At 39.4% G+C, this 13,127-nt stretch overlaps 1 protein-coding gene across 2 annotated transcripts in view; it reads right to left on the bottom strand.

Annotated features, from left to right (window-relative positions):
• Positions 1-4,686: 4,686 nt before the first annotated feature.
• ABCC4 (ATP binding cassette subfamily C member 4) overlaps positions 4,687-13,127 on the bottom strand; it is a 260,291-nt gene continuing 251,850 nt past the window's right edge. For both annotated transcript variants that reach the window (XM_049647145.1, XM_049647146.1), the window contains one exon: positions 4,687-6,494. In XM_049647145.1, the coding sequence (XP_049503102.1) occupies positions 6,387-6,494 (108 nt within the window). In that variant the 3' untranslated portion in view covers positions 4,687-6,386. The remainder of the gene's footprint in view (positions 6,495-13,127) is intronic.

A 13,127-nucleotide genomic window follows, 5' to 3' on the forward strand; every position in this document is an offset into this window, starting at 1 on the left:
AACTTAGAACCATCCAATGTAAGCTTTCTGTAAAACATTCGTAGTGTATCTACGTCTTGATCTTGGTTCTTCTTAAAAAAATCTTACAATCCCAATGTTGACCCCCAAGGCAAGTTAGATGGGCCAGGAGTATACATGGAGGTCTTATAGGGCTGGGACATGTTATTCCTTTTATTAATGTTATTTTTAAGTTCTAAAATCAAATAAATCATATGTTTGTAACTGTTTTTCAACACAGACTGCTGTTTTAGTTTTTTGGGGGAAATGAGGTTATTTTCCTTAGCAACATTAGATTTAAAAAGCAAAAGCTCAGTTAATCCATATTCTGTTTTTGAAGAGAAATCAACAGCTTACACATAAAACCTTAAGTTCTTCAAAGGATTTTTCAAGTGGCCTGTGTGTCCCCGGGTACCTTCTCCAAGACCATGCTGTAGATTCAAGGATATAGTGGGTATAAACACAAGCACAGCGTTATTTTTTAAAATATCTTTTTAGGGGCGCCTGGGTGGCGCAGTCGGTTAAGCGTCCGACTTCAGCCAGGTCACGATCTCACGGTCTGTGAGTTCGAGCCCCGCATCAGGCTCTGGGCTGATGGCTCGGAGCCTGGAGCCTGTTTCCGATTCTGTGTCTCCCTCTCTCTCTGCCCCTCCCCCGTTCATGCTCTCTCTCTGTCCCAAAAATAAATAAAAAACGTTGAAAAAAAAATTTTAAATATCTTTTTAGACTAAGGAAAAAACTCTTAGCTTTGAGCAAGAATTTATTTTTAACTTTTTAGTGTTATTAAATATTCCAAATGTAGAGTAGAACCTTTTGAAAGCCTAGGAGGTCAAATTTTAAACATAAATATCATGGAATAATTTTTGCATGATATGGTAACAATTAATAAACAGGCCAATATTTATTGAGAGCTAACTACATATTCAGCATTGTTCTAAAGCAATGCTTCTCAGCTGTCTGGGATTAAGAACTACTTTTACTAAAAAAAAAAAAAAAAAAAAAGAAATCAGTTTTACTAATTTAAATTTTCAGTCCATTGCAAACGAATACAAGATTCTACTGCTCACAGCTAGTGTATAGCTCAGGTCACACACTCCTCACCATGGAAGTTCACCAAATTGTTCTCTAGCCTGTCGGACAAGATTCCACAGATCCTGAGTTCCGATGTCACAGCGAAGTCAAATGGCTAAAGTGCTTCTAGTTTTCTTGAAATTCTTGGTTGCAAACAGTTCGTGGACTGGCACTAGTCCACAGACCACACACTGTGTCACCCAGTTAAGCCTTTGCAAGAGCCCTCTGAGAAATGTACCATCCCCAATTTTACCAAGGAATTGAAGCATAGCATGTTGTTTCCTGACCGTAAGATCCCACAACAAGCAGGCAGAACTCCTATCCAAACCCAGACTGCCAACGTGCAGACAAGACAGTATTTGAACCTGGAAGACTGTCTCCAGAGCTTGTGCTGGTTTCCTTTCAATTATATGTGAAGTAAGAAGTTCGTTTTAGGCCATCAGATGAGGACCTCCTCAAATATACCTTCTACATACAGTCTACAAACCTATCTTCATCCACACCTACCTTGCTCTCCTCTCTCGGTGGAAGAGGGGACCCTCTTCTTATACAAGGTCAATGAGTCCAGCCTGTTTCTTTGGATGCTCTTGGCCCAACAATCACCCCAACCCAAGCAACTATACAAGGGCAGGAAACACATCCACTTTACAGATGAAGCAGCTGAGGTTCAGAGAGGCTGAGAAACCCAAGCATGTAAGTAAGGCCACCTGGCTACAGGGTGACTATATCCCATCTTTGTCAAGGATGGTGCTAATTTACTGCCCTAGCACCTTCTGTATCGGAGAACCAAAGTGCAACATGTATCAAAAGAGACTCCAGTACTTGATTAGATTTTTGGGATTTATTTATTTAATTAATTTATTTATTTACATAGATTTCACACCTAGTGTGGAGCCCAACTCGGGGCTTGAACTCATGACCCCCGAGATCAAGACCTAAGCTGAGATCAAGAGTCAGACACTTAACTGAGCCACCCAGGTGCCCCATGAGAGTTAATGTTTCTTGTTCAACAAGAAAGGAGTGAAAATTATTGGTTATATATATATATATATATATATACACATAACATTTATTTCTAAATTCCCAAATAAAATACAAAATGTAAAGAAGACTTTGTGTGTGAATGTGGTTATCCTTTAAAATACTCAATTTGATAAGGATCAAAACACCCAATAAAACACATATTTTGTGGAAGCGAATCCACGAATTTATTGCAATTTTTGAGAAAACCTATGACTATTTTTCAGCCTGTACTTGTGGAATGATGTGGTCTTATAACTTTCTGATGGAGAATATAATTTCCTTTTATGGACACACAATCAATTTTCAATGAAAGATCTTTTGAGAATTCACTCTGTCACTAAACATGGGTTAACCATTAACATGGCTTTTAGGATTTTTGTTGTGTTAATTTGAACTTTCTTAGTTTTCCTCATTCCAAGTGAAAGATGACTTTCCTTTTAGTCAACTGTAAGTTAAACCATTCCCTGAACTACATTAGAGGGATTTTACAATTTATTCTTGAGAAGTGGTGTCTTGAATGCCCTAAGTTTTCTAGGGTAAAGATGTATCTCGAAAACCCTGCAAAACACAATTGTGGAAAGTGACTTTACACATTCAGGTGCTAAATTTCACACACTTCAAGGCATAAGATTCTGAACATGATTAAACTTCAGAATTAGATAGGAAACAAAATACTCAGGTATCTTTAGTCAAACCCTCCGTAAAAACAAAAAACAACAAACAACAGATTTTCATCAGCTCACACAGGGACAGGGTAACCAGCTAAGTTAATCATTACCTAACCAAATTATCACAATTCTTAACAAGTCTAGTTCACTGCATTGAATTGATTGAAATAGTTCCTTCATAAGTTCAGGCAGCAACCACTTATGGTGTTAGGAAACTTTCGGAAGCGATGGGTAAGCCACCTATGGCATAGACTGTGGTGATGTCTTTAAGAGTGTAGACTTATCTCCAAACTCATCAAGTTGTACACATTCAATATGTACAGTTTTTATGTCAATCATACCTCAATAAAGTGGTTTTTAAAAAAGAACCCAGAAAAATCTTACAGTTCCTTTTTTTTTATTTCCCCTGAAATTGGAGATGAAGTGAGGTTTAGATTAATTAGCCACAGAAAATATAGACCCTGACCTCTCATGTACCAAGAGCTTCAAATGAGGCCATTAGCTATGGGCCACAGGACAAGGTGTCAACAGCCTCTTATCCTAAGCACTCAGCATAAGTAATTTCCCAGATGCAGGTTAGCTACTGGATTTGAATGATACTCTAAAAGAAAAACAAGGCTGAGAATTTTCCTTTTTGAATTGCAAAATGGCACATGCAACAGAAGAGTGCAGAAAATAAATGAAGAACCCAATACTGATCTAACCACCACGTGGCAAAAAAAAACAAAAAAAAACAAAAACAGAAAGAAATACCCTAGAAGCTCCCTTTTTACTTCTCCCAATTACCAACATCTTCTGCCTTCCCAAAGCAACTGTTAGGCTTTAAACAGTATAAACTATGTTGGAACTTTGTGTAAATGGAGTTATATTGTTTTGGGGCAGGCTTAAATTTTTGAGGTTCACCTGTGTCACTGATGTAATTTAATTGCTTTAGTTAGTGTGGAGTATTTTATCGCATCAGTTTATTCTCTTTTTGCTGTTGATGGGCATTTGGATTATTTCCACTTTGGGGCTACTAGGAATTATACTTCCAGGAACGTCCTCGAACACATCTCTTGGAGCACACGTGTGTGGATCACAGGGTATGCAGCTTGAGTAAATGCCATCAAAGTGTTTTCCCAAGTTTTTTCAAGATACACTTTTTTTATACACACTTTTATATGAGAGTTCCCATTGCTCCAGTGGCACCCCTTCGGTAGTCTTTTAAATTTTAGCCGTGCTCATGGGTGTTTTGTGCTATGTCACTGTGGTCTTAATTTGCATTTCCCTGGTAACCAATAAGAGTAAGCACTTTTCCAATTATTGGTCACTTGGATATTCTCTTTTGCAAAGTGCCTATTTAAGTCTCTTGTCCATTTCTCTAATTGGGCTTTCTGTGTTTTTCTTAATGAGCTCTAGGAGTACTTGATGTTCTTCAGCACTGGTTTCTCAATCAGAACCATCCGTAGGCCTTGTTAAGACACAGATTACTGGTCCACAGCACCACAGTTTCTGATTCAGTAGATCTGGGATGAGACACAAGAACGTGCATTTCTGACAAGTTCCCAGGTGATGCTGATGCTGCTGGTCTAGGGAACCACACTTTGAGAACCCGTGTTCTACAGTGTTTTAATGTAGCAGCAATAAATGTTTCCTGTGAGTTCAGTGCAAAGTCACCTTCAAACAACAAAAACCTCAACAATTTAATACTTGTTCCAGCCTAGGGCATAAGCTAATACGGTCTCCCTTCCTGGGTGAGAGTACACCTAGGCTTGCCTCAAGGGCCGCCTGAAACCCACCTGTCTACTTAGAATACGTGCTACGTCTAGTTAGCTGAGAGAACCAGTTGATAATGAAGCTATTTTTCGATCTCTGGAAAACTTGTGGGCTTTCAACAGCAAGAACACGAGTCAGTAATCCCTCCAAGGACAAAACACAGATCTCTGAATGGAGATGAAAACGGTCATTTATTTCAACTGAATTTTGTTTCATTAAAAAAATTCTATGATGACACTGAAATAGAAATAAAATAGAAACATGTTTTTTTTAAACTGTCCTTAACCTCTAAAGACCAAATAAGCACATACACATTTGCAGTGTCTCCCATTGTTTCAACAAGCCTCATAACTATCACTGTTGCCATTTCAGTGTCATGAAATACTATCCATGACTATTAACTTACTGGCTTACTGAACTAAACATTAACCATATTATTTCTAAATACAAAGAGTCAAATAGCTACTGCACTCAAATTTTGTGTAGTTTGCCTTGAGTGCTTTTTAAGGCTTGACGCTACAAACCATTTGTTTCTTTAAAGAGTCTGAAAATCTACAATATGAGAGCATAAATATGAATGTATGCAACTTGAGGGTGGTTACACCTTATTCTTGAGGTCACGAGAGTCCAACTTAAAACCACAACAGTAAAACCTCTAGCAATCTGAACTCACATACCACAGCCACCGTCAAGAAAAACTAAAGACCCGTGGTTCAAATAAAGTGCAGCAGGCCTTAGGAAGTACAGTGGTTTGCTGACTCACTCATCAGAGAGACTTAAACAAAGTGCTATTAGTGGTCCGAGGGAAAAGAACCTGGGCAGGTTCATAAAAGGGAGCCTGCTGGATACAGCCTGAGAGTACACTGCACAATTACAGCCACTGTTTGTGATGATTTTCGGTTTTTCTCACCAAGTCAGGAGAGCTCGTACACACAGTGGAGACGGGATTTCAATAAACGCTAAGCCAAAAGGCTTATAGTCAATAGTCCGTCCGTTATTAGTAAACCAGGAATTCAAATGAGACTCCTATGCTGTAGTCCAGAATTACAGCTCGTGTTTTGGTCTTTTTTGAAACGATCTTCATAATGACGGCAGTTACCATGTCAGAGTCCTGCAAATCTAGAAGATGATCAATGATCACATTTGTGTCCTTCATTATCAAATCACCTACATGGCCATGGCTCCAATTCTGAGGAAGCATTATTTTCTCTTCCTTGCCTTTCAGAACATATAATTAAATACTACCCTCCTGTATTTTAAGCATGTATCTTTTTTAGAGGGGGGTAGACTCTATCTACTATAATGTCACTTAAGATAAAGTTTATTTTTGGTTTTTCCTATTAGATTTAGCTGTACTATTTCAACCAGAGGCCTTTAGGGAGAAGTAATGGATCCTAGTTACGTTAAAAAAAAAAAAAGTGGCGAGACAAAATGGCAACTTCACACAGTCTTCAAGTAAATAGAATCCCTGATGTAACTGGAAAGTTATATAGAATTTGGGCCAGTAAAAAAAAAAAAAGAAAGAAAGAAAAAAGTCTGTGACAACTTTGTCTTAGGCCTTACAAAATGAGCTTTGGCTCTGAAGTCTCTTAAGGCACCAAACCTGGTAGACAGCTTTTAGTGGTGTCCTGCACCTGTGATTTGGATAAGAAAAAAAAAAAAAAAAAATACAGCATACAACATAAAAATAAAAAAATAGTAAATCATCCTGCTAGAGTTTGAAATCGTTGGGTGAAGTTGGAGGGGCACTCCAAATAAACACCTTGCACGTGTAAATATTTTTTGCTAGTGTAAAAAAAGTACAAGAGAACTGACCCAGTACAAAAACTATTAGAAAAATGCCTCTGGAATAGACTTGATGCCGTGGTGCAATCACAGTGCTGTTTCAAAAATCGTAAAGGCTGAGGGCTGTCCGTTGGAAGCGTTCAGAGCCACATGGCCATTGTGAGTAAGATCTGGATAGTTCCTTTTGAAGTACACCTGTAAAAAAAGAACAACAACAAAAAAGGTATAAAAAGAACACGTTTAGAGGTTTTCAAGCCCTCCTCCCCAGGTCAATGCATTTCCATGTCTATTTCTTCACGTGAAGTGAATCACATCACGACTGGAGTAAAATTTTAAAAAACAGGGGACAGGTTGCCTGGGTGACTCAGTCGATTGAGCGTCCTTCTCTCGGTTACGGCTCGGGTCACGATCTCACGGTTCCTGCGTTCGAGCCCTGTGTCAGGCTCTGTCACGCTGACAGTATGGAGCCTGCTTGGGATTCTCTCTCTCCTTCTCTCTCTGCCCCTCCCTGCTCGTGTACATGCTCTCTCTCTCAAAATAAATAGACTTAAAAAAATAATGAAAATAAAAACAATACCATAAAAAAACAAACAAACCCACAACAGCGATATATTCCTTCTGTGAAGAAAGCAGCCCTATTAATGCCCTCAGCAGGGCGGGGGCTTAATGTCAAACAACCTGTAGATCCACTTTGGTTCTGATTGTTCTGATTCGTAGATATGTTTTATCACTACATTAAATTGATAAAGCAAAATCATTTTACTGACTCAAAACCTGAAGATAAATTAAAAACAGGGTGACAAAGGCTGGGGAATATAGCGTCTGCACGAGGGTTTCTCATTTTCACACATAAAATGAGCACAATAGATTTGGATGTTAATATCAGGTTGTAATCCCTATATTTTATAAACTCTGATTGACAAGCATTGAAACGCTGGCGTATATGTATGAAATATCCCTGCGTTTAATTTGTGTGGCAGAGCAGTTATAGGGCCTATAGAAATGTGATCTGTGGATAGTGGGCCACAATAATGAAAAGAGAAGCAAAAGCTTTAACAATGACTCAACCAAGCATCTTCTCTAAAATGTAAGATGATACCAAATAATAGGACAGTTCTTTGCCAGGCCTTTGAGTTCTTGAATTCTACCAATTTCTAGCTGAACTAGAAGAGATACAGGTTTTCTGATAAATGTATAATCAGAACATAAAGGGAATGAAATGCTGTCAAGTTTCTCTGTTCCACAATCATCGGTTTTTAGTAGCTGTATCATATCTCGGTTCCTTGACAGATGCGCGTAACAAAATGAAATAATGTCAAGACTTGTGAGCTCTTATCTCAAAATGTGTTTGGGTGAAAAAGGACTTCAAATGTAATTTTTTTTTTCCCAAAGAAGAATGTGAAAAGTTTTGTTTGAGTCTTTAAAACAGAAAATGTACCATCTATCTGAGGCTGACACGTGTCATGAGCTGGGTCTCTTAAGTCACACGATTCCGGATCTATTTTACAACACCTGGCTCCAAATATATGTGTGGATGCTATCAACAAAGTTATCATGGGAGAGAAGGGGCTTCACATACAAAAAGGAAAATTGCTGGGACATCTACCTTCAGATTAAGTGTACTTTCTTTTTCTCTTATTGCTTACAGACTTGCTACTCCAAAACTAACATTACATATGAAATACTGTATATTAAAATGTCACTGAAGGAGTAAAATGAGGCCTTCTCCAAGAACGTTTGGACTTCACTGGGTGAAATCTGAAGTTATTTCCATTATAACACAAGTATTTAAAAAAAATACCTTTGGGGGGTGTTAATTAAAAAAATTTTTTTAAATTTAAAGCTATCAATATTTTGTACAGTTATAGATTTATGCACTCCCAAAAAAGAGGTATCTTGTTGAAACTAAAAACAACCAGAAGAATAAAAGTACCTTTTCATTTTTTACTGCTTGGTAGTCCTCTCCAAAAAAGCCAATTCCTTTCCCTATCACCCTCTGAATGTAATTTTTTATACAGGAAAGTCATTATTGGCAATGCTTCACTGAAATGGTCTTAGCTTCGTAGTCTGAGACACCTAAAACTAAATCCTGAAAGCGAGCTTCCTGTGTATAAAATCCTTGATTTGACCCTTCTTCTCCTGTGTTGACACGGCCGGGAATACACTGCAGCTAACAGCACACGCGAGAGAGGAGCCCTCCTCTTCCCAGGTTATGAAGGGTGCGGGTTATGAAAGCAGTTGGGTGACGGGTCCCCGTGCCATAGGCTCAGCCTAGGATGGGGAGGTCCATCTCCATCTGCTCTTCCTGGGACTCACTGTTGACCCTGGAGAAATCACTCAAGTCCTCTCCATACCGGCAGCCTCACCTGTCAGGTGAGACAGTGACTTACCTCATAGGAACTAATTACTGGCTACAAACTGCAGACTGAAGTGAAGTGGTGGGTGTGATTACGAAGCCGCTCCGAGAAGTGGCTCCTCGGTCACAGAAGGTAGCAGCATCACCCGCTTAAATGATGAAAACAAAACAGCTGGGAGGCCCTTTGTGGCTGTTTTGGTTTTATCTTTACAGAACCCCTGAGTTGGAGCCGAGACACCTTTAATTCGGTGAATATGGTCACCGGGGAGGCAGAAAGACAGTTAACAGACTACGAAAGGGGGCACTTGGGTGGCTCGGTCGGTTAAGCGGCTCTTGATTTCGGCTCAGGTGATGATCTCATGGTCTGTGGGTTCAAGCCCCACGCTGGGCTGACAGTGACACACTGACACACGCTGACAGTGTGGAGCCTGATTGGGATTCTCTCTCTCTCTCTGCCTCCCTCCCACTCAAAAGAAATAAACTTAAAAAAAAAAAAAAAACAACTCCTATGACAGTTGATATTCGCTAACTGTTGACTTTGAGCAGACACTTGGGCTCTTGGGTGTCAATTCCTCCATTTGTTATAAGGGGCAATAATGCCAGTTTAATACAGTTGTGAAGGTTAAAAGGAACAATACCATATAAGTTAAAGATCAGGGCAAGCAGACCGTATGCCCAGTGAGTACTGGGCTTCTTGTCCCTCTTCCCCTCTTTCTCTTGGGTCTGGTTCATTACAGTTGCTCTAACGGAGGCTCAAACAAGGTGTAGTAATGGACGCTGGCTTGTCAATAAAGCAACCATCACGGAATTAGATCTTACTAAAAGCAACAGAGCAATAAAAGCTGCCCATGCATGAGTGAAGGCCAGCAAGTGACCTTTCATTTACATTGGTTCAATATGGTGATTTCTGGCTCCAGACTCTTGCCAGTTCACTCTCACTAAACTGTACGGCCCTAGCTCAATTTTGGTAACTCTCAAACTCATCTTTACGGCAGGCCTAACTCTGGTTAGGTACACGCTGGCAGGTCTGTTGTTGAGGTTAAAGAGTACCGGAGAGTTAGAGAAGACCTCTGCTTTTAAGATAACAGAAATGGATTTTTCCCTCCCCTTAATCGTCTCAGAAATCACCCTAAACAGCAAGGATACCACGAGATAAAAAAGAAGCCCATCTTTAATGAAATCAGGACTCATCTGAAATCCCAAATGGCAAGATATCCGGATGGGCTGCCATATGCAACTGGATCCAGTGGGGCTGTGGTAAGACAGAGAGGAAGTAGCTAGCGGAGATCTCAGCAATCATGGGAGAGCACAGTTGTCCAACTAACTGGCAAATTCTAAGGTGAGTCAATGAGGAATGTACAGAATCCCCATCTTTGCCTGAAGCATATACACTGATGAGGCCCTAGGAGAAGGGAGATACTGACATGCAAGTAACTGCCCATCTCAGCAGGCTAGGGAGGAGGACAGGCTAAATGAACACGCATCTTCAATTTCTCTCTCTTGCTTATACACACACACACACACACTCACTCTCTCTCTCTCTCTCTCCCTCTGTCATAAGGAACTTCTACGTTAAGCAGACAGAATTCCCTTTAGCCTGAAATAATGCCCTAGCCACCATCATCCTATAAAAATATAGTCTAGGAAAAACTCACTTAATTCAAAGATGAGTGGTAGGAATAACAACAACAACAACAACCAACAACATTATAGTAGTAGTACAGGATCTGTAAAATACACAGTGAGGAAAAGGAACAAGATAACCACATGTCAAATAAATACTCACTGAACAAACGGAAATTGTGAAAAAAATATAATGTAATACACTCAAAGAAAATACAGAACAATCAACCTGTGGACAACAGAAATTTGAACGTTTGGAAATGTGGCACAGCAACACGAGACGATGAAGCAGGAGCTGACTGGGGCCACGACTGGAATGGAGGAGAACAGGGAAGCATCACAGAAAGGGCAGCTGTGTGAACGCAGCACAGAGTAGTTCAGCAACCACTGGAGAAACAGGATGAGACGCGGGGGACAGAATTGAGAAAGCAAGCATAATTAGAAGTTAATAAAGAATTAAAGGGGTGCCTGGGTAGCTCAGTCGGTTAAGCATCTAGACTTCAGCTCAGATCATGATCTCACAGTTCACGAGTTTGAGCCTCACGTCGGGCTCTGGCAGCTCGGAGCCTGGAGGCCTGCTTCGGATTCTGTGTCTCCCTCTCTCTCTGCCCCTCCCCAGCTCGTGCTCTGTCTCTCTCTCTCAAAAATAAAATCATTAAAAAAATAAAATAATTAAAAAGGATCAAGGAGAAAATAGCTTTATAACATAAAGAACAAACAACATATACATGATAGATATGTGTAAAGAGGAGACTCCAATCAAAGAAAGAGAACTTCAAAGCTATAATTCCAGTAACTTCCAGAAATAAAAGACGTAAAACTAGGGAACAAAAGGGTACATCATACCCTAGGAAAAACTAACAGCCTTCAAAATTGAGAAAGAGTCCTTTGGGCTTCAGGAAAGAAGATCAAGTTAAGTCTAACTTGACCGCTCCATATGAATAAACAATGAGAGAACCCTTAGAGCAAAGTTTATAGCATACTAAGTGAAAGAAAGTGGGACCCAAGAATTTTATAGCCAAAGCATTTAAATTAGAGGTGCAGCAAATTATATATGTATATGTACAAATATATATATGTGTGTGTGTATATATATATATATATACACACACACATATACATATACATATACATATACATATACATATACATATACACACACACACAGTTAAGTCAGGGGGATTCTAACTCCAACGAACCCTCCTTTAAGATGGTACAGAGCACTGTTTTCCAACCTTTTGTTTTGACTGTCACCCACAGTAGTAAGTACATTTTTTTTAACGTTTATTTTGAGAGCGAGCACGTGCACAAGTGAGCACGTGTGTGCACATGAACAGGAGAAGGACAGAGAGGAGACAGAGAGAATCCCAAGTAGAGCCCAACACAGGGCCTGATCTCACAAACCATGAGATCAGGAGTAAGTACATTTCATACTACATTGAGACTCAGTACAGACCCAAGAAATATTTACTATGACAATTACTATGACAGTTACACTGTTCTTTTCTTTCCATTCCATTCTTTTCTCATTTTTTTAGTTTTATTTTTTTATTATAGAGAGTATGAAAGGGGGAGAGGGGGAGAGGGACAGAGGGAGAAAGAGGGATCTTAAGCAGGCTCCACACTCAGTTCAGCATGGAACCCAATGCTGGCCTTAATCTCACGGCCCTGGGATCATGATATGAGCCAAAATCAAGAGTTGGATGCTCAACCGACTGAGCCACTTAGGCGCCCCTCTACCTCATTTCTTAATACATGCAGGTCATGACTGATGAAACAGATTTCATAACTCCACAACCGGATCACAACCCAAAGTCTGAAAAACAACATACTAGAAGACAGAGTTTAGCTAACTAAGAGAGAAAGTAGCATTTAAAACAAGTAAGCAATGGGGCGCCTGGGTGGCTCAGTTGGTTGAGCATCTGACTGTGGCTCAGGTCATGATCTCGCGGTCCGTGAGTTCGAGCCCCACATTGGGCTCTGTGCTGACAGCTCAGAGCCTGGAGCCTGTTTCAGATTCTATGTCTCCTTCTCTCTCTGACCCTCCCCCATTCATGCTCTGTCTTTCTTTGTCTCAAAAATAAATAAACGTTAAAAAAAAATTAAAAAAAAAATAAAACAAGCAAGTAAAATAAAAAGGCTTAAGTATTTTTAAAGATTTGACAGTAAACAGTATAAGGAAAACTAAACAACAAAAATCTGGTGGGAGCACAGGGAGAGAGGGAAGAGATGTTGTCATTGTTCATAATGGGGAATCAATAATAATAAAGTGTTCCCAGGAGAAATGAAAGGTACACACATAAAACAATGAGCAAAGAAAAATAAATAGAGGCACCTGGCTGGCTTAGTCAGTAGAGATTGAGACTCTTGATCTTGGGGTTGTGTTCCAGCCTCATGTTGGGTAGAGATCAATTAATTTTTTTTAATCTTAAAAAAAATACATACTAATTAAAAGGTTAAAAAAAGGGAACACTAAAAGCTGAAAACATAATAGAAGTATGGTGATTCTCAATAAATGTAAATGGACTAAACTCATCTGTTAAAAAAAGGAGGACTAAGATTAAATCTCAGAGCTAACTGAACTATATGCCATTTACAGGAAATATTTCTGTAATCTGATACTAAAAGACTAAGATATACCAGGTGAATGAAAACAAAGGGAAAAGCAGGAGACTCAACTGGAATTTTGAATCAGCTTGCCTGCATTCAGGGCCAGGTGCATTAAATGAAGCCAAGAAAGAAAAGCACTTTAAAATAGAAGAAAATATAATTCACAGTGAAGACCCAAGTCAAGAATATCTGTGGACTAAAAAAAAATGAGAACATAAAAATTAAAAACCAAAATGACA

Source organism: Panthera uncia (assembly GCF_023721935.1).
Source record: "Panthera uncia isolate 11264 chromosome A1 unlocalized genomic scaffold, Puncia_PCG_1.0 HiC_scaffold_16, whole genome shotgun sequence".
NCBI lineage: Eukaryota > Metazoa > Chordata > Mammalia > Carnivora > Felidae > Panthera > Panthera uncia.